Below are 18,702 nucleotides of genomic sequence, written 5' to 3' on the forward strand. Positions count from 1 at the left end.
TCAGTTTCTTCAAACAGTACTATGGAATCTTTTACGTCTAACTTGAGAGGGCTGACGTAACATTTTAAAGGTGACACCTCTGACTGTGTAGCTCTACACCAGAGTGTTGGCAAGTCCTGGAGTGGCATTTGAACCCACAATCTTCTGACTCAGAAGCAAGAGTGCTACCAACCGACCCATGGCTGAAACATAAGGGTTCTTTATGTTTTTGTGAACTTAATGGTTTGGTTACAACTAATAAAATGCCATTCCCTTGTTTGTTTTGAAATCAGTGGGTATCAAGTTCTGTGACTCCTGGTTTGTATGGTAGATATTCCTATGGTAGAATGAGTAGAATGATCATGCTTCCCTTGCAGGGTCAGGAGGAATTGTGCATCTCCAGAGTCATAAAAGTAAGTTTAAAACTGTTAAACACGCCACAAGATCAGAGATGTCACCCTGCAGTGATCACCAAAACCCTCATCGTGGCCCAGATCTGTCTGACCCCCCAGCAATCACCTCCATGCCACACTGTACCCACCCCTCCTACTTCACAATCTCTCCCCCAACTAGCAGGAAACCCACCTGCTCCTGGGCTGTAGCCTACTTTTCGTGTGTTTCCCCACCCAGGGATTCAAACCTGTCAATCAGGCTGGCTTCTGAACAGGGAATCTGTTTAAAAAAAAATAACACACACTGGAGTTAAAACACAGATGAAGGCTTCTTGGATTTCCCAGTACACATCACATCAAGGCCAAGAATTCAGTATCTGAGCCAAGCAGATCCAGATTACTCTAGCTAGCTTTATGCAATCTGATCACTAGCACAGGAGAATGTTTAAAGAAATAATTACTGGCTGCATCAAGGGTGTAACATCAAGGTTGTACATGATTTTAAACATCGATCTAATGGCACAATGCCGTATAAATATAGTGCAAACTTACAGCCTCTCTGTTCAAGGAGATGTGATTGGGTTGTTGATCAATCTTGCAATATCAATTAACTTCATTCCCGCCTGCTGCGATTTTAACTGGGTTACTTCCCTAAGTAGCTGAGATAGCTCCCCCTGACTTGAGCAGGGCCCTCATCGTGGTCCTATGACATTTTAACCATCAACTGAGTGGGGTGCCAACTGCACTCATCCAGTTTGGCACCCGCTCCATTAAACCTCTTGAGTTAGAAAGGGAAGGTTTTTAACTTAATAAAAGCAAGATACAACGGATGCTGAAAATCTGAAATACAAACAGAAAATGCTGTAAATACTGTACTCAGCAAGCCTAGCAGAGTTAACACTTTGAATCTAACATGACTGGTCTTCAGAACAGCAACAGTTAATATCGTTAACACTGTTTTAATCCCATCCACTAATTTCAATGGTAAAGTGGCTTACATACACTCAACTAATACTGCTAAATGTACTTTGAATGTAAATGTTTACTTAACAAACATCTACACTGTTCAGTAACCAAGGAAGTAAAGCTTTCAGAATGGTCAAACATTTGCGCATTCTGCTTTTCCTCTTACAGTTTTATCAGTGGAAACAAAGAGGTTAAATTACAGATGTATATACAATGCAAATATGTGCATTAAGATCACGTACACAACAACCTGTCACCCCCTACCATCTAGGAGGACAAGAGCAACACCTACATGAGAACGTCACCGCCTGTAAGTTCCTATCCAAGCCACACACTACCCTGACTTGGAAATATATCATTCTCCTTCACTGCCTCTGGGTCAAAATCCTACAACTCCCTCCCTAATAGCACAATGGGTGTACCTACACCACATTGTTTGCCGTGCTTCAAGAAGCCAGCACAAGGGCAATTAGGGATGGGCAATAATAATTTTTAATTCAGTAATCTTTATTGTCACAAGCTAGGCTTACATTGCAATGAAGTTACTATGAAAAGGCCCTAGTCACCACATTCCGGCACCTCTTCGGGTACACAGAGGGGGAATTCAGAATGTCCAATTCACCTAACAGCATATCTTTCAGGACTAGTGGGAGGAAACCCATGCAGACACGGGGAGAACTTGCAGACGCCGCAAAAACAGTGACCCAAGCCAGGAATCGAACCTAGGACCCTGGCACTGAGAAGCCTCAGTGTTTTTTAAAATAAATTTAGAGTACTCAATTCATTTTTTTCCAATTAAGGGGCAATTTAGCGTGGCCAATTCACCTAGCCTGCACATCTTTTGTGTTGTGGGGGCGAAACCCACGCAAACACGGGGAGAATGTGCAAACTCCACACGGACAGTGACCTAGAAGAGAAGCCACAGTGTTAACCAGTGTGCTACTGTGCTGCCCTGGCCTAAATGCTGGCCTAATCAGTGAAGCCAGCACCCTGCAAAAAAAATAAAATAAAATGAAGAGTCAAGCCACAGAAGGCTGTGGAGGTCAAATCTATGAGTGTCTTTATGACAGAGGTAAATAGGTTTTTGATTAATAGGGGGAATCAGGGGTTATGGGGAGAAGAATGGGGATGAGAAACATATCAGCCATGCAGATTCGATGGGCTGAATGGCCTAATTCTGCTCCTTTGTCTTATGGTCATATGTAGCTCACTGGGCTAAATCGCTGGCTTTTAAAGCAGACCAAGTAGGCCAGCAGCACGGTTCAATTCCCGTACCAGCCTCCCCGGACAGGCGGTGGAATGTGGCGACTAGGGGCTTTTCACAGTAACTTCATTGAAGCCTACTCGTGACAACAAGCGATTTTCATTTCATTTTCATGTATGATCAAAGGGTACACATCAGAATTTCAGCAGCAGAAGAGCTGTTGAGGAGGAGGAGGTCGGCTGTCTGGGTTATCGTGCAGATATATGGTCAGGAGCTTATAAACAAGACAACAAAATTTGTTGAGCTAACATTGAAATATATTAATGCCACATGGTTAATATTTGATGTCATTAAAGTAATAAGGTGTTACAGAACTTGACTGTGTGAAATCAAGTATGTTAAGTACCATAGAATGTGCTATTTTTCTTAATTTTACCAAGTTTAGCACATTGAGGCAGCATAAAATTAATTTCTTCACAAATTTCCACAAAGGAGTGCTTCTACAATTCTTTTAATATTCCAGAAAGTGTTTCACACAGAGGATCATTAGAATACAGAGTGATTCAATACTTTTACATTCCAAAAGATTCTGAGATGAAATTTCATCTTCAGGGTTTATGGTACAGAGCTTCTTGCACAGGAACTAGAAACTAAGTGATGCCCTCCATTATTTCTTAGAGTTTTATAGCACAGGAAGAGGCTCTTCTGTCCATTGTATTTGTGCCGACTATCAAGCACCCATCTATTAAAATCCCATTTTCCTGCACTTGATCCAGAGCCTTGTATGCTATGGCATTTCAAGTGCTCATTTAAATCAGTGTTTTTCAAACTTTTTTGCCCAGGACCCATTTTTACTGACAGCCATCCTTCGGGACCGAAGCCGGCCAACCTTCTGGACCCATGTCAACTGATCTTCGTGACCCACGCCGACTGATTTTCAGGACCCACACGGACTGATCTTTGCAACCCACAGTGGCCAACCTTCGCGACCCAACATTTTCACTTACCTTTAATGCGACAGGGGAGCCTGCTTGGTCCTCACAATCTCACTTGCTTTGTCATTTAATATTACATTTCCGCTAAGGACTTCAGCTGTGACTTAATTTCTCACTACATCCTTTGAAAAAATCTTTGTCCTTGAACTCGCCATGCTTATCCTTCAATTATTTTTGAATTTTGAGGGTTTTAAACTTTAATTTGCCAGTACATCCTCATATTACACACATGGGGCGGTATTCTGCCCCCCCCCCCACGCCGGGTGGGAGAATCTCTGGGGCGCCGATCGAGTCGCGCCACGCAGCCCCGATACCCGCACGCGATTCTCCCACCTCCCCGAAACCAGCGCCGCGTGAATCGCGCTGGGCCGCTCGGAGAATCGCCGCAAACGGCGAGCGGCAATTCTCCGGCCCGAGTGGCCGCGCGTAAACGGTCAAGTCCTGCCGGCGCCATCCGCACCTGGTCGCTGCTGGCGGGTACTTGTTGCTTGGGGGCGGCCTGTGGGGGGAGGAGGTGGGCTCCGTTCCTGGGGGGGCCTCCGATGTGGTCTGGCCCGCGACTGGGGCTCACCGATCGGCGGGCCGGCCTCTCCCCCCCCCCCCCCCCCCCCCCGGGCCTACTTCCTTCCGCGGCCGGCCCCAGAATCCCAGCGCCATGGTGGTGAGGGGCCAGAGCGCTCCACGATGTTACCGCGCATGCACTAGTTTGCGCCGGCCCAACAGCGCATGCGCGGGACCCAAGGCACCGTGTCTTTTATGCGGCACCGGGTCTCTGATGCCACACCGAGGCCCCGCCCCGGTAAATCGCGTGACACCCCTGCTAGCCCCACGGAGGGGGGGGGGGGAATAAGGGTCTGGGAACCGTCGCCAACGCCGGAGTAAAACACTCCGGTTTTTACTCCGGCGTCAGCACTTAGACTCTCATTGGGAGAATCCCACCCCCGGGCTTTACATTCTGATTTGCATTGGCACAATTAATAAATCCATACCTCAAGAATACTGCTTTTTTTCCTGATTTCAGCTCCTTCTCAATGGGTTGTTCATCAGAGGCCCTGGAGCTCACACGGCACTGCTGACAGCTGCAAGTGGAGGAATCTTTCTGGCACTCAGAGAAAATGACTTGCTCCCTGCTGCCGCTTCTGGAGAGAAGACTCCAACGATTTTCACAAAAATAATCTGCTCCTGGGTCAGCATTCCCGCTCACTACCACATTTAGAAAATTTTCCGGAGAATTGCATCCAAAATGTCATTGAATAGCAGTGAGGCACTCGCCGGCAGGAAAGACCCTGAAAACCCGCCACAAATCAACTTAAAAGTCTTTTGGGAGAATGAGCTCTATATTCCAAGTGTGGCCTAACTAAGGTTCTATATACAGCTGCAGCATGACTTGCCAATTTTTATATGCCCGGCCTTGTTCATCCTTCCAAAATGCATCACTATACACTTTTCAGGGTTAAATTCCACTTGCTAGCATTCTGCCCATCTGACCAGTTGATCTATATCATCTTGTAATCTAAGGCTTACCTCCTCGCTCATTACAGCAACACCAATCTAGCCATTGAAACTAACAAGATATATATGTATATATAATGAATATAAAAGCAAGGAACTAATATTAATGGTGGAATTTTAACTTTTGGGTGGTCAGAAACTGGCAAAATGCCAGATATCTGTGGTGGGAGGCCGAGTCCATTGTGAATGCCAGCCCTTTGAGTGCAATCCGATGAGCTTCACATTCCAATTGGGTTGCTCTGCTGCAGCTTTCCAGCTCTGGATCAGTGCGATGTCAGGCAACACGAGTTTATACATCTGTTTGTTCTACTCCCACAAAAGTAGTTGTAACACGTACCTTTTTCAGGCTTCTCCTACGCTCACCAGGTTTTGGTGATTGGAGAGTCCACTAATGCATCAACAATTAAGAGCATTCAAGTTTTATCTTGTCATGATATCCTTATTAAACTGGTGTTTTATAAAGCTGCACCCAATCAGAATGTTTGATTTAATTGACAAAGATGCTTAAATGCGAAAAATATTAAGTAGCAAAGCACCATAATAGTTTAGTCTGGCGTCATTGGAAGACAAGGGAAAAAACTCCTGATGATTGAAAATTTCAAAACCCTGATCCTGTCAGTAATTTACAGATACAATTACCAAATTTTATGGGGCGTTTGGGAATGGGCTTAGAGGCAGGAAGACTGGCAAAATGGCAAGGGACTTAAGGCACCTGGTGGCTTTCCCACTTTTTTCTCTGTGGGAAAGGTGGCACCACGGCTGCCAACCCAGACCCAGGTCAACCACCTCAGTGGCCAATTAAGGGCCTCTTCCCACTTTGGCTAGCATTTTACCAGCACTGGGGGTTGGGGGCCTGCACTATGTGGAGTTCTCCAGGTAAACCCTGGCGACTTCCTACCAGACTCCAGGGAGTGTTGACTGCCCTTTTTGGGCACGCTTTGGCTAATGAAGAGGCCTCTTTGGCAGGAACGTGCGGTGCCCGCAACTTTGCCGTCTGTCATCAAGGACACCTACTAGTGTTGGTGCCTCTAAGTGGCCAGCCCTGGGGGAGTGGGAGTGCCATCCTTGGTTGTGATGCAGCTTTGGTAGCAGCCACGTAATTGGCTGCCACTGGTAAAATATGGCCCTGGGTCCTGCTTTCTTTTTGGATTTAATTTATTGTCACTTGTACTGAAGTACAGTGAAAAGTATTTTTCTGCAGCCAAGGGAATGTACACAGTACGTACACAGTAGACAAAAAGAGTAATCAACAGAGAACATTGATAAATGGTACATCAACAAACAGTGATTGGTTACAGTGTGGTACAAGGGGCCAAAAAAAGCAAATACATGAGAAAGAGCAGCATAGGATGTAGTGAATAGTGTTCTCACAGGGAACAGATCAGTCCGAGGGGGAGTCGTTGAGGAGTCTTGTAGCTGTGGGGAAGAAGCTGTTCCTATGTCTGGATGTGCGGGTCTTCAGACTTCTATACCTTCTGCCTGATGGAAGGATCTGGAAGAAGGCAATGCCTGAGTGGGAGGGGTCTCTGATAATGCTCTCTGCCTTCCTGAGGCAGCGGGAAGTATACACAGAATTAATGTGAGGGTGGCAAGCTTGTGTGATGTGTTGGGCTGAGTTCACCATACTCTGCAGTTTCTTGCGATCTTGGACCGAGCAGTCGCCATACCAGGCTGTGATGCAGCTGGATAGGATGCTCTCTATGGCTCATCTCTAGAAGTTTGTGAGAGTTGATACAGACATGCCAAATTTATTTAGCTTCCATTGGAAGTAGAGACATTGTTGGGCTTTTTTGACCGTTGCATCAAAGTGAGTGGACCAGGACAGACTGTTGGTGATGGTGACCCCCAGGAACTTAAAGCTATCGACCATCTCCACTTCTAGCCATTGATGCAGATTGGAGTGCTGCGCACTGAATTGGAGTTGCCTTCCCCCTCCCCTAATTCACTTTTATCCCTGGCGGCAGGACGCCTGCCATCTGTAAAATACCAAACAAAAAAAAAGTATAGATGATTGTTGGATTTTCTTTTGAGAAATTCAGTTGAATCACTTTGACATTAACATAGCATGAAAACTTTACATAGTGAGGCACTGGTATATCAAGAGCCAAGTTAGGTCTGTGAGCACAGGGTGATGTGTAAATGGTATCTGGTGCAGGATAAGATGTGGGCTGCCAAGTTTAGTGTTGGATGAGCTGACATTGGTGATAGGAAAGTCAGGAGAGCTTTTGAAGTAGTTGAAATGAAAATGAAATGAAATTAAATGAAATGAAAATCGCTTATTGTCACGAATAGGCTTCAATGAAGTTACTGTGAAAGCCCCTAGTCGCCACATTCCGGCGCCTGTCCGGGGAGGCTGGTACGGGAATAGTTGAGATTGCTGGTGCGTGACAAATGGAAGACGAGAGAAACTTTGGAGCGAGGACTTGAATTCTGATCTGCCTGACACTGAGTCTACTATTCCCCACAGTAAGATAGATTGAGAGCTGTATGTTTCTTTTCTTGTTGTTTAATAGGAAATTGAGTAGTAGTATTTAGGGTAATTGCGAACTGCTCTTTTCGGATGTGAATTTAAAAAGTTTAATATTGTATTCATAATAAAATTTTGTTCTAAAAATACCCAAACTCTATTTCTTCATGCAATCATTCCTGGAGTGAATCATTCCTTCTGCACAATCTTACAAATAAACTAAAATATTGGGTGTTTGGTCCAGTATCCTAGCCAGTGTTGGGGTCTGGTCGGGATCTTAACAGGAGACAAGATCATGGATGAAAGTTTCAGCAGCAGACACATTAAATAGTCAATGTTCTGGGAGGAGTGGGGGGGGGCGGTAGTTAGTCATTGTGATGGAGAGGATGTAGGCGTTGGAAGCTTAGCTGGAAGTCGAGTGGAATGTCAAGGTGAAAACCGTTTTGTTCAACTGGAGACAGTGGCTGTGGAGGGGAATAGTGTCAGTGGTTAGGGTACGAGGTTTGCCGAGAAGAGCTGAAGACACTGGTTCATTGTTTAACTGGAGAAAATTGAGGCTTGTCCAGGTCTCGATGTCAAACAAGCAGTCTGTTAACATTGATGTCGTGCAGTGTTCAAGAGAATTGCAAGAGATAATAAGTAGCATTGGGTGTTGTCTGCAGACTGACTCCATGCTTTTGAATATTGTTCCTTATTAGCAACAGGTTGTCGAGGATGGTGGGGGGGGGACAGGGGTTAAGGATAATTCCTTGGTTGACTCCAAAGGTAACCCTGAGAGGCAGGAAAAGAAACTGTGTTGCTGGAGACGTTCTTGTTATAACTGGATAGGTAAACATGTACCCAAGCAAGCGAATTGCACTGAGCTGGACAATGCGGAGATATGTTGGAGAAAGATGATATGATAAATCATGTCAGAGGAAATCGCAACGGACAAAGAGGACCAAAACATGGTCCTAGAAGGTGCCATTTGTGACGTTGATATGGGTCACTGGTCCGAGAGCTAATTTTGTTATCCACAATTCTGAATATCATCACAGAATCTGGTGGAGAACATTAAAAAAATTTCACAGTGACTTGTTGAACTTTGTCACTCGAGCATTTCATCACAGCTATACAGCAATGATCAGGCTGATTCATTGCTCTGGGCTTCCGCTGAGGAACTAGTGCTCACAAGGTGCCGTGGTTGGGGAAGCACCAAAGAGAGTCAACCTTTAGAAATCAAGCTAAACAACCACAACTTGAGAACGCACCATACTTAAAAACTTCTGGCAGCTGAAATTGATTCGGTATATGCAGGTTGCAGCAGATGATGAGAGGTTTACTACCCTCAAATTAATTTATTATAAAATTAATCATCAGCCAAGCTATCCTTGAAGTTACTGGATGATAAGGAGCATGTGGCAATTGGCTAGGCAGCTTTAAATGGCAGCACTTAAATGTTGAGGACATTTTCAGTCAAAATCAAAGCAAGATTAAAATCTACTTATGAATCATTATAACATTAGTGTTCTTTCAGAAAGGTCAGGATAATGAATATTGAGCTATTTTGTTCTTGCGGTTCAATTAAACAAGAGCATCCATCTTCTAACTTGTGGCAGAATGTACTGTACTTCAGTTTAAAGTACCTTATGGAATTAATTGAAAACCATCAAGTGGGAATGAAAATTGGCAATAGAAAGCAGAAAGTATGGTAAATCAATAAAGACTGAGTGGGATGGTGACAGGCTTAATTCAGTGGTGCTGAGGGTTAAAGTGCCCCTAAATTATGTGGGTATTCACAATGAAATTGAAAAATTTGTTGATAATCTTATGCTGTGTAACTGGGGACAGACTCAGTATTCAATCTGACCCGAACTATTTAACTGGCCTTAAAATTGAATCAGAAATGGGTACGTCATGCACGGGAGGGGCAATGAACCGGTGGCAAGGGTAGGGGGTTTGTGGCATGGGTCGATGGCGCAATCGTTTTGTCTTCCTAATATTAAAGTCGGAAATTGTGAAAAAGTTGGAAAAGGTTCATTCAGGAATGGCTGTCAAACAAGCAAGATCAAAATATGAATACAGCAACGATATTGAAAGAGGTGGTGGAAAAGGAAAAGTTGGGTGTCATTAGGGTACATGCGGAACCTGATGCCATGTCTTTGGATAATATTGCTGAAGAGAAATATGTAGATGAGGATAGGTGCTTCGGAGACTCCAGGATAATGGAATTAGAAACCTTTGTAGACGATTCTATGGCTACAATTTGATAGATGGGCGGCATGGGAGCACAGTGGTTAGCACTGTTGCTTCACAACGCCAGGGACCCGAGTTCGATTCCCGGCTTGGGTCACTGCCTGTGTGGAGTCTGCACATTCTCCCTGTGTCTGCATGGGTTTCCTCCGAGAGCTCCGGTTCCTCCCACAAGTCCCGAAAGGCGTACTTCAGATAATTTGGACATTCTGAATTCTCCCTCGGAGTACCCGAACAGGCGCGGGAATGTGGCGACGAGGGGCTTTTCGCAGTTACTTCATTGCAGTGTTAATTCAAGCCTACTTGTGACAATAAAGATCATTAGAAAATAAGAGTGGAACCAGGCGAGGGCAGTCCTGTTCAGCTGATCAGTGGAGAAGCTTTGGAGGATAATGGTGTGATTGACCAAGTCAAAGACTGCAGACTGGTCGAGAATGATGAGGATCCATCTCATCTGCAACATAGGCTGTTTTTAGTATAATGGTGGGGCAAAAACTTCATTGGAGAAATTTTAGCATGGAGATGGGCCTGAATTTGGGAAGCAACAAAACATTCACGGACTTTGGCGAGGGAAGGAAAGTTGAAGATGGATGGTAGCTTTCAAAGACCGAGGAGCTAAGAGTTCTTTCTTTTGGACAATTTTGAAAGGGAGGGGCAACAGTACCGAGGAGTGGGAGCCATTATCAGCTATTTGGTCATCAGGAAAGTATTTTGGATAGTTAGCACATTGCTAGGAATGTGGTCAAGGGAGCAGAAGTTTGGCCTCATGGACAAGATGAGCTTGGAGCAAGCATGAGGGGAGATTCAGACCTTGGAGTATGTCTTCTACTTTTCTCTTATTGTATATGTATATGGTTTATTTTATTTTTCACATGCTGTGACCTCTTGGGCCCTGCATTTGTATGCTTGCATATACTCTGTCCCAAAGAGTGGATTCCAGGGACATTTCAGAACGACATGTGCTAGGTAGAGATCGGGAAAGACAAGTGATAAAGGGAATCCATATGCTGGAAAAGCTCATCGACATAATTGATTTCAGATATAAAAGAACAATAAAACAACTACTCTTTATACTGATAAGAGGACAGAAAAAATAAATAAAAGAATGCCAAATACTAGTGAATACCAAACGGGGGAACATAGAAATAAAAAGGGGAAAAAAAACATTTCTGTTCGGGAAAAAAATAGCAAAACAAAATGATAATAAGGAAAGCAAAGGAGTGGGAAATAAGGCGTGGTCAGAAAAAAGAATGAAACAATAGAGCTCAGTAATACGATTTTCAGTTTCTTATTAATCATTGCAGTTAAGACTGATGGAGTTCATTTTTCCAAATTTTACAATTTTATTATCTCTGGAAATATTAAAAATATTATTCTCCTTAACTTTTCAATTTCTTTTTGATTGTTGACTGGGGTTATTGGAGGTCTTAAGATAAAACTATTTTGTTTTAGAGAGTTAGATTTTTTAATAACATTCGTGTTCTTTTCAAGATATAAAATTTTTCTTGAAGGAAATGTTCATTCTTTCAAGCTGGTATATGTTAAAACAAAGTTATTGCATACTGGTGATGACAATAAAAAGACATAGATACATGGTAGCTAAGGCATTTATTGTAATAGAAATAATGAAAAGGCTGTCTTGTTAGGCTCTAAGTAACAAAGAGAAAAAAGAACATAAGGACATGAGAAATAGGAGCAGGTGTAGACCGTGCGACATGTCAAGCCTGCTCTGCCATTCAATAGGATCATGGCTGATTTGGGGCTTCAACTCCACTTTCCTGCCTGCTTCTGATATTCCTGATTCCCTGAGAGTCCACAAATCTGTTTATTTTGGCCGTAAATATATTCTGTACATTCACAACCCTCTTGGGGTAGAGAATTCCAAATATTCACAATCCGTTGAGTGAAGAAATTTCTCTTATCTCAGTCCTAAACGATCGGCCCCATATCCTGAGACTGTGCCTCCTTTTTCTAAATTACACTGCCAGGGGAAACAACCTCTCCTCTATCCTGTCATGTCTTTTAATATATATACAGCATCCGGCATAGTGTTTAGTTTCCTAATTGCTTGCTGTACCTGCATGCTATCTTCTTTATGTGCCTTGTATGTGTACACCCATTCTCTCTGAACATCAACATTTACAATTTTCATGCCTTTTAAAAAATATTCTGCAGTCACAACCTGTCAACTTGAATATGTCTCATCTGTCCCTACTCTGCTTTCTGCCCATTAATCAGTCCACTTATCCATGCTAATATTTCACCCCCAAATCCATGAGTCCTTATTTTGGGTATTGACCTTTTGTTTTAAGCTCCCTTTTGGAAATCTAAATATACTACATATATTGGTTCCCCTTTATCTACCCTACTAGTTACAGTGTCAAAAAATTCTAATACATTTGTCAAACAGGACTTTCCTTTTATAAAACCATGTTGACTTATTCTAATGATACTATACTTTTCCAGGTGCATTGTTAAGACCTCCATAATTCCAAATTCCAAAACAAGCCTGATGACTGATGTCAGGCTAACTGGCCCATGGTTCTCTGTTTACTCTCTCCCTCCTTTCTTGAATAATGGTATTATATTTGCTAACTTTCCATCTGCTGGTTATGTTCCAGAGATTGGCATAGGGTGCTGTTTCGTAGGTCTTAATGAAATTTTGATAGTCTTAAGTAGGTTAACTGCATTTATTAACTACAAGAACTATGTAAAGGCTTCAAGCTGGGGGCTGTCTCCATTTTTGCGCACACTGCTCTGTCCAACACTAGACTGACCACTTGGTGCGGGCCATTGCTCCCTTACATCACTGTGTGGAAGGTACTGTACTCAGTCCCATACTAAACCTATATGTGCCAGACCCTTGTACTAGGGAATTTTTGGAAAATGATAACCAGTACATTCACTATTTCTGCAGCTATCTCTTTTCAAACTTTAGGGTGAGACCGTCAGTTTCTTGAGATTTGTTGGATTTGGTCCCTTGAGTTTGTCCAGTATTCTTTAGTAAGCATGCAGTTACAGCAAGCAATTAGGAAAGCAAACACATTATGTTGAAAACTGTATGCTTTTATTGGATATGGGGAATGTAACTGATTGGTTTGCTATACAGGCAGCTGGCATAGGCCTGATGGACTGAATGGCCTCCTATATCATAAATGGCTCTAACTCTTATTCTGCAAGGCCATTGGAGTACAAGGATGAAGGATGTTTGCTACAATTGTAGAAGACTTTGCTGAGACCACATCTGCAATACTGTGTGAAGTAATGGTCTCCATATTTAAGAAAGGATATGTTTGCACTGGAGGCATATGAAATGACTTAATTTCTTCAGTCTTCCCCTAGGTTATCGCCCATCTCTGGATATAACTTGTGCCTTCTACTTTGAAGACAAACATAGAATGTTTGTCCAATGACTCTGCCTTTTCCTTATTCCCCTTGATAGTGTCTCTTGTTACCAAGGGACCAACTTTAGCTACTCTTTTCCTTTTTATGTACTTGTAAAGCTTTTACAATCTGTTTTTATATCCTGGTTAGATTATTCTCAATCTATTTTCCCCCTTTGTATCAACCTTTTGGTGGCCCTTTGCAGGTATTGGAAACACCCCCAATCCTCAGATATACTACAATTCTTTGCAACATTATTCTTTCAATTTAATACTATACTTAACCTCCTTAGTAAGCCACGGATGGCTCTTTCTCACTTTTATTTTTTAGTGGAATATATTCTTGTGGAGCACTTTGAATTGTTTCTTTAAATGTTGCTCACTTTTATTTACCACTATACCTTTTAATCCATTTACCAAATCAGTCTTTGCCATCTCTCCGCTCATGTTTATGTAATTAGTTTTAAGATTCATGTTTTCCAGCTTAATATGGAATTCAGTCATATTATGATCACTGTTTTCCAGCTGATCTTTTACTGAGATAACTAATTAACCCTGCCTCATTGTAAAATAGCTTTATCACAGTATGCTAACAAAGGTGAAGTCAGAAACTCTCTTATGTTGGTTAATCAATAACTCAACTTCATCCAGAGTTCCCGTATCAGCCTCCCCGAACAGGCGCCGGAATGTGGCGACTAGGGCTTTTCACAGTAACTTCATTTGAAGCCTACTTGTGACAATAAGCAATTTTCATTTTTATGGGGCTGGTTTAGCACACTGGGCTAAATCGCTGGCTTTTAAAGCAGACCCAGGCAGGCCGCAGCACGGTTCGATTCCCGTACCAGCCTCCCCGAACAGGCGCCGGAATGTGGCGACTGGGGGCTTTTCACTAACTTCATTGAAGCCTACTTGTGACAATAAGCGATTTTCATTTCATTTCATTTCAAATTAGGCTACTGTGTTGTTGGTATGCTAACAGAATCAAGTTTAATTTTATCTTGCCTGACTCACATTCCATACATGTACAGCAATGGTTACTGAATAATACCCCAGAGTGGAAGTCTTTCTGATTTTTGTTTCCCCATATCTTTGGCCAGAGGTTCTGGGACCAATTATGGAACCGTTACCACCACCCTAGTTCAGATAAATTAACACAGCCGAAACCAAGAAGAGAATAAGCTATTCCTGTTCCTCAAAGCTTAAAACGGAAGGCAATGCATTTGCAAATATAAAGAGAGGCTATGCTGCAGAGTTATGAATATTTTGAGACTTAAACTGAAGAAACATTTTGAAATGCAAGAAGGAAATGCTAGAAATGAATAGCAGATCTCTCATCACCTGCAAATAGATAGTATAGATTACTGTCTTTCAGAGGTGGGCTAAATGTTAATCCAGTTCTTGAAAATATGTTTTGATTTCACTAATTGCAGATTACTGGCAGTTGCTTGGCTTGGAAGCTGAAACATAGAAAGAAGCAGTTATGAAAACAAGAGCAGATGTTGGTGCAAGTTCATCTTGGAGCAGTTGTAGATGCAATGAATGTAGGAGGAATAAATTATATATTTTAAGTACTTGAGAAAAAAGTTGTATTACATATTTTGAGACAATTTGTGTTTTTCAAAATAAATTTAAAGTACCCAATTAATTTTTCCAATGAAGGGGCAATTTAGCATAGCCAATCCACCTAACCTGCACATCTTTGGGTTGTGGGGGTGAAACCCATGCAGGCATGGGGAGAATGTGCAAACTCCACACAGACAGTGACCTGGGGCCGGGATCAAATCCAGGTCCTCGGCGCCTTAGGCAACAGTGCTAACCACTGCACTGCCCCTAGACAATTTGTGTTTAGCATTACATCAACTAATGGTGAATAAGACAACCATAAATACCTTTGCATTGATGAATATTTCTAGCAAAAACTTGTCTTTACGAGAATTTTTAGATCTCAGATACTCAGGCTTCTTGTGCAACAAGACAGGATTAATTAATGACCTGATAGTAAAGGCATCCCGAGGTGGCAGCGATCATAACATGATTACATTTCACATTCAGTTTGAGGGAGAGAAGTGTGTGTCTAAGACTAGTGTTTTAAACTTCAATAAGGACAATTATGATGGTATGAAGTCATTGCTGGCTCAAGTGAACTGGGAAATTAAGATAAGGGATAGGTTATTAAAGATCCAGTGGCAGACATTTAAAGCGATATTTCATAACATGCAGCAAATATGAGAAAGAAAGACTTTGGGGAAGGATGCACCAACTGTGGCTAACTATGGAAGTGAATGATAATATCAAATTGAAAGAAAAAATGTACATTTCTGCCAAGATTGGGGAGAGGTCAGAAGATTGGACAGAATATATATAAAAAAAGGCAAAGAATGACTAAAATAATAATAAGCGTGGAGAAATTAGAGTACCTGAGAAAGCTAGTTAGAAAAATGTAAAAACAGATAGTTAAAATTTCTACAACTATTTAAAAAGGCAAAGAGCAACTCACATGAGTGTTGGTCCTCCAGAGAGTGAGCCGAGGAATTAATAATGGGAAATAAGGAAATGGTGGATGAATTAAACATATATTTTGCATCTGAAGGGGATACCAATAACATCCCAAAAATAATTGTGAATCAACATATTCAGATCTTCAGATATTTTAGGACTATTGTATGCTTCTTCTGGTGGTTGCATCACAAATGGTTGCCATACTTTGAACAAAGCTCTTCTTTTCCTTCTCAAGACAACACCTTTATCCGTCACAACAGGATATGAGTTTGGACCTGCTGGTCGCAGTACCTTTGTTTGTTTCGCCCATCCATTGCCTTTGGAGTCTTCTACTCTCACCGTATCCTCCGGCTGCAGAGGGTGAAGCCTCATGGCAGACCGATCATAGAACCCCTTCTGCCTCCTTTTCTGGGAGGTCAATTGTCTTGTTAACGAGTGGTTCACGGGCTTTTTAGGGAAATGAGGTAGAGTCGTATGTAGTTGCCTGTTCATTAACATTTGAGCAGACGAGAGGCCATTGACTAGCGGTGCCAAACGATAGCTAAGGAGCGCCACATATATCCTCACGACTGTCGAGTGCTTTCTTTAGGAGCTGTTTGACAATATGTATTCCCTTTTCAGCCTTGCCATTCGACTGAGGGCAAGATGGAAGTAACATGTTGGAAATCATAGTGCCGTGCAAATTCCGTCCATTCATAGCAATTAAAACAAACCATTATCGCTAATGATGAAACCTGGAGTGCCGTGTCGCGCAAAAAATTCTTTGACATTTTTAATAACGTATCTTGCCATTGAATTTGACAACTGCTCTATCTCCGGGTAATTCGAGAAATAGTCTATGACCATAAGGTAGTCCTTTCCATTGAAATGGAAAAGGTCCATGCCAACTTTCTGCCATGGAGTTGTGACGGGCTCGCCTATCTGCATGGGTTCCTTGCTATGCTTGCGTTGAAAATGTTGGCATGTTTCACAGTTCTCCAGCAGCAACTCAATGTCCCGGTTGATCCCAGGCCAATAGACTGCCTCCCTGGCTCTCCTCTTGCACTTTTCCATCCCTAAGTGCCCTTCATGCAACTTGATGAGTATCATTGACTGCCTTGCCTGTGGAATCACAATCCGCTGATTTTGCAACAGAAATCCATTAACGTCACTTAATTCTGCTCGAATGTCACAGAAACTCGAAGATGATCCTTTGGGCCATCCTTCATGGGTGTACTTTATCACTTTCTGAAACATTGGGTCCTTCTTAGTTTCTTCTCCAATGACTTTTGATTGGTGGTGAGAGACTGGCAGAGACTCTGTCACCATGTTTACGTGGACCTCTATGTCCTCATCCAACTGGGGTGGTTCCTCAGTGCCAGTAGCTCTGGAAAGCGTGTCAGCCATGGTAAGATGTTTACCCAGCATATACACTAACTCAAAATCAGACCGCTGCAACATCATGAACAATCGTTGCAGTCTCGGCGACATCTCACTAAGATTTGTTTTTTGTGATGGCAATCCGTGGCCTGTGGACAATCTCCACAATGAAGGATGGAAGCCCGTACACATAAACGTGAAACTTGTTCAGCCCATTGATGAACCCAAGAGACTTTTTTTTGATTTGTGCGTATTGTTGTTCAGTGTTGGACATCATCCTGGACGCATAGGCCACTGGCAGCCAGTCTCCTTCCAGATTCCGCTGGAGTAGGACCGCCCCAGAACCATCCTGTGATGCATCGGTTGAGATTTTTGTGTTCCTGGTTGGGTTAAAAAACGTTAGCACTGGTGCCGTGGTAAGTGAAAGCTGCAGTGCCTGCCACTCTTGATCATGCTTGCTAGACCACTGGAATGCTGCATCCTTCTTCATCGTCTCCCTCAGATGTGCTGTTTTGGTTGTCAAGTTGGAGATGAACTTGCCCACAATATTTATCATGCCTAGCATTCTTAAAATGCCTCTTTTATCCGTACGGCATGGCATCTGCAGAATCGCCCTTTCTTGATCGGGCTGAACCCCTTGTGCAGACAGCTTGTCTCCCAGGAAGGTGATGCTATGCATCTCGACTTGACATTTCACCTGGTTTAATTTCAGACCGTATTTTCTGATACTCTTTAGGACCCTTAGCAGACACTACTCATGTTCTTCTCGAGTCGACCCCCAAATAATGTCATCCACATACACATGAACCCCGGGATTCTTTCAACTATATGCTCCATGGCACAATGAAATATCTCTGAAGCCAAGATTATGTCAAATGGCATTCATAAAAAACAATACCCCCCGAAGGGTGTGTTGAATGTGCAAATTTTTGTGCTTTCTTTATCTAGCTTCAATTGCCAGAAACCTTGTGACGCGTCCAATTTGCTGAAACCGGTTTCTCCTGCCATTTGAAAATGAAATGAAAAATGAAAATTTTTCACACATTTCACGCTCCCTTTTTGGTATAGGTTAGTGTTCCCTTTTAATATTGAGATTCAAATCCTTCGGATCCATGCAAATTTTTCGGTCCACATTACGCTTCTTTACACAGACCATGGAATTAACCCAGTCGGTAGGGGCTTCAATACGTTTAATGACACCCAAGGCCGTCATTCTTTCTAGCTCTGCCTTTAGTTTATCCCTTAATGACGCTGGCACACGTCTTGGCGCATGAATCACAGGTTTTGCATCTTCCTTCAATTGCATCTTATACGTGTATGTTAAAGTACCAAAACCTTGGAAAATTTCAGGGAAATATTTCAATATGGATTCCCCTGAGGGATGAGAGCCTGTCGCAGCATTGTGCGCACTGTAGACTCGCCGGACGAGCTTTAGCTCCTCACATGCCTCAACTCTAATTAAAGACTCGCGATGCACCGCCACCACAGAAAAGTTCAACTTGTACCTTTTGGTTTCGACATCAACATCAAGCTCACATGCTCCTAACGACGAGATTTTGTTACCATTATAATCCCTTAATAATAGCGTTCTGGTAACTACTCTCTGGTGGCGACTCTCGGCGAGCTCTCTCAAACAGATCCTCTTCCTACATCTCCTATAACCGTACTAATCTCTTAAAACTTTATTCTAACACTAACCTCTCTGTTTTATCTT

General features: G+C 42.7%; 1 protein-coding gene across 5 annotated transcripts in view; it reads left to right on the forward strand.

The window, feature by feature from the left end:
• The window catches only part of LOC119966335 (inactive phospholipase C-like protein 2), a 380,595-nt gene that overhangs the window by 23,691 nt on the left and 338,202 nt on the right, over nt 1–18,702 (forward strand). Inside the window, exon 2 of one of the 5 annotated variants that reach the window (XM_038797825.1) lies at nt 14,561–14,671. The exons of the other annotated variants lie outside the window; for them this stretch is intronic. Coding sequence (XP_038653753.1) covers nt 14,627–14,671 — 45 coding nt within the window. The 5' untranslated portion in view covers nt 14,561–14,626. The remainder of the gene's footprint in view (nt 1–14,560; nt 14,672–18,702) is intronic. 5 annotated transcript variants of the gene reach the window in all.

This window comes from Scyliorhinus canicula, chromosome 5 (assembly GCF_902713615.1).
Source record: "Scyliorhinus canicula chromosome 5, sScyCan1.1, whole genome shotgun sequence".
NCBI lineage: Eukaryota > Metazoa > Chordata > Chondrichthyes > Carcharhiniformes > Scyliorhinidae > Scyliorhinus > Scyliorhinus canicula.